At 46.6% G+C, this 3,226-nt stretch overlaps 2 protein-coding genes across 2 annotated transcripts in view; one reads left to right on the plus strand and one right to left on the minus strand.

Annotated features, from left to right (window-relative positions):
- The window catches only part of znhit6 (zinc finger HIT-type containing 6), a 33,954-nt gene that overhangs the window by 11,337 nt on the left and 19,391 nt on the right, over positions 1 to 3,226 (plus strand). The window lies entirely within an intron of this gene.
- Positions 7 to 3,226, minus strand: part of ccn1 (cellular communication network factor 1) — a 75,425-nt gene continuing 72,205 nt past the window's right edge. Inside the window, exons 2-5 of the mRNA XM_020525497.2 lie at positions 2,886 to 3,099; positions 2,160 to 2,513; positions 1,147 to 1,319; positions 7 to 1,009 (exon numbers count right to left, since the gene is read on the minus strand). Of these exons, the coding sequence (XP_020381086.2) occupies positions 707 to 1,009; positions 1,147 to 1,319; positions 2,160 to 2,513; positions 2,886 to 3,099 (1,044 nt within the window). The 3' untranslated portion in view covers positions 7 to 706. The remainder of the gene's footprint in view (positions 1,010 to 1,146; positions 1,320 to 2,159; positions 2,514 to 2,885; positions 3,100 to 3,226) is intronic.

A 3,226-nucleotide genomic window follows, 5' to 3' on the forward strand; every position in this document is an offset into this window, starting at 1 on the left:
GCTTTGTTACAAACAGAACAAAAGCCAGCAAAATCTATGCTCCAAAATGAAGCTATCTCCTTGCTCCAACAAATTGAAGCTTTCAATTAACTTTGAGGGTTGACTCTTTCCCTCAGTCTTTAGCTGCCACAAGGGCAGTGCTGCACAGTGCATGTAGGTATAGCTACAGTATAACAGCAAAAATCTATGCCCATGCCCTCCCATCCCTTTCCATGTTGCTGCCAGCATGATGTGACAAAATTTAGAAACCTACACAACAGCCCCTTCAAAACAAAAAAGGAAACCCTTGTCACATTCTCCAATGATATGTTGGAACTGATATGGCAATTAGTTGGGGAAAATCTAACCTGGAGCCAGTGCAAATCTTAAGTTGTGCTGGTTATTCCCATAACCGTGACAAAACCTCTCTCTTTTAAAGTGAAAGGAAGAATTATTATTCCATAAAGGCTGCTGTTTTAAGAGCTGGTCAGAGTCAGAAGTCACACGGCACCAGGTTATAGTCCAACAGGTTTATTTGAAACCACAAGCTTTCGGAGCAGCCTGGTCTGGTGTGGTTTCTGACTTTGTCCATCCCAGTCCAACACCGGCATCTCCACCTCGTGGCTTTAAGAGCCGAGCGGCCTTCTGCCTTTTGGCTGCGTCCCTTTTTCCCCGAATTCATGATGACAATCCATTCTTCCCGTCTCTGCACTCGCTACACAGTTTGTCAATCTAGAAATTTGTGAATGTCGTTGTGCAACATGACGTAAGGATTGGACGCTTCGTTGTGGTGGGCGCAGTTGTAATGGCATCGACAGGACTGAATCATCATCATGTTCTTGGTGAAGGTCTCCCCATCATCGCAACGGAAGCGAACACGGACCGTCCGGGTCTGCTGGGGAGTACAACAGCGTCCATCGACACACGAACCACAGTGTTTGGTACGATATCGCTTCACACTGGCACAACCAGCATAGCTGAAGTGGACAGCGGTGGTGGATTTCTTGGTCCTGTAGCACTTCTTTCCTTTCTGCGATGGAGAGCAGTAAAAGAAATGGAAGCATAATTAGCAAAGACATGGATTTATTCAAAAATTAATGCAAAAAAAATGGCAGGATCAGCCATTCATACAGCAGCAAGGGAAGGGCAGAAGCAGACGGGTCTTACTTTCAGGCTGGGAAAGGTGGTCTGTTTGCAGGGACGAATGTCACAGAGCCTGGTCTCCTTTCGAAGCTTACAGTCAGGGTTGTCATTGGTGACCCTTGTGGAGATGCCTGTCCCACAGGTCCTGGAACACTGGGACCATTCTGTTGTCTGGACAAAGCATTTGGGACTCCAGGCTGTAAAGAAAAGTGGAACAAAGGCCATTCAGAAAAAAACATCGCAGGGAAACAACTCCGGTTTTAATCAAGTCATTTCACAAACTATTCTTCCTGATTCAGTTGTCATGCGCAAGCTTGGTTTTTGTTGGGGCTTTTGTGCCCAGTTTCTGGTTAATGTCAGCAAGAAATTGACTTGCTGCTGGGTTATTAGAAAGTATCAGCTTCCACCTGTAACCTCTGGCAGCTTTTATAAGCCTCGCCAACATTGTGAAGGAAGTGGATCTCGCATGGCGCTCAGTGATGACATAATTTCTACAGGGGCTTGTACGTTAGGATTTTCCAGCTGTTTTTAATCTAATTTCCTGAAGTGGACGATAGCTAAGAGTTCAGGAAAGGTCAAGGTTTAGCGTTTGCCGTAGCAATTGGGAATGCACGTCTTGAAAGGTCATCACTCACTTGTAACCTGCAGCAAAGCGGAAAACCAGCCCTGAGATAGATCAATGGGATATAATAAAGTTATCTTTACTGATGGTAAGCTATAACTGAGCTATGTAAGCAACAAGGCTGTTGTTATGTCCAACATTTATACCAGTGGCTCATAAGAGCAGGTGACATAGAAGAAACATGATTGGTGAAAGGGAGGGGAGGCTAGTTTTGTTTTCACATGGTGAGCTGTTGTGATTGGAGTTGGCTGAATTGCTTTTAGAAACTGATTCAATAATCAGTTGCAACTGGATAAATATTTCAAAAGAACAGGATTGAGTGGAAAGCCGAAAGATTGAGGCTAATGACCTAACTCTGTCCAAAAGCCAGTATTGGCAGGATGGCCCAAAAGGCCTTGAAGATGCTGTAACTTACCGGGTAGTCTTTTGAGGCCTCCTCGGATGAGGGAGAGTAGCTCGTTGTTGTGGAGTGGTCCACCTTGCCAAGGCTTCATCACCGTTTCTTGGCTGAAGAGGTCGTCTGTGTCCCCGGCCTCCGATCCCACCTTGTTCCCATCACAGACCCATTCCTCACAGCACTGGCCTGGCACCTTAACCAGCCGTGGGTTAGGGCAGCCCACATTGGGCAGGGAGAGCTCCTGTGGGCACAGTGGAGCACAGCCGACAGCTCCATCGATGCAGGTACACTGGTGCTTGCAATTTGGCTGAAAGATCTCCCCATTCTGATAGATTTTACTGTTGTACTCACAAGGTCTGCCCTCGGACCTCGCTGTAAAAACACAAGAAAAAACATTTTCTGTTAATTATAAAGAAAGGAACTAATTGGAGAACAGACAAGAAATCGCAAGTTTACAAAGTACATAGCTGTGGAATTTGTAAGCCACAGGTCCCCAGAGGAACACAGAGGTTGAACAATGGATTACTCAGGAATCACTTTCCCCTCAAACATCCACACACGGTGAATTAAATTCCTGACTGCTTAACTCACAAGCCTAACTGCCAATCGATGGCCAAAAAAACAATAAAACATAACCAAACATGGCTTTAAAAGATGACAAGAACTGCTTTTCATTTGAGCGAACGGCAGGAGACATCCCGAGTGGTTTTAATAAGTTCTCAATGAGCCACAGGAATCCCTTACCTCTGCAGATGCCCTGCTGAGCGATGGGGCTTGCTCCAAAGTTGCACTGTAAGCCCTTGGTGTGATCGCAAGGCTGCAGCTTGCTGCAATCCTCATTGAGCTGCTTGGTACAAACTCGGCAGCATCCACAGCTGTCCAGGGTCAGGCTGACTCCTGGGGCACAGCTGGGCACCTCCTGGGGGCACTGGCACTTCAGTGGGCAGGTTAACGTCACCTGTGGGTTCAAGACAAAAAAAATCAACAAACTCGCTCAGTCTCCAGTTCACAATAAAACCACAACATGGCGAGGCACTATGCTAATAAACCCCACTTTCCCACACACTCTGCACCCCCCCCCCCCC

This window comes from Rhincodon typus, chromosome 10 (assembly GCF_021869965.1).
Source record: "Rhincodon typus isolate 14 chromosome 10, sRhiTyp1.1, whole genome shotgun sequence".
NCBI lineage: Eukaryota > Metazoa > Chordata > Chondrichthyes > Orectolobiformes > Rhincodontidae > Rhincodon > Rhincodon typus.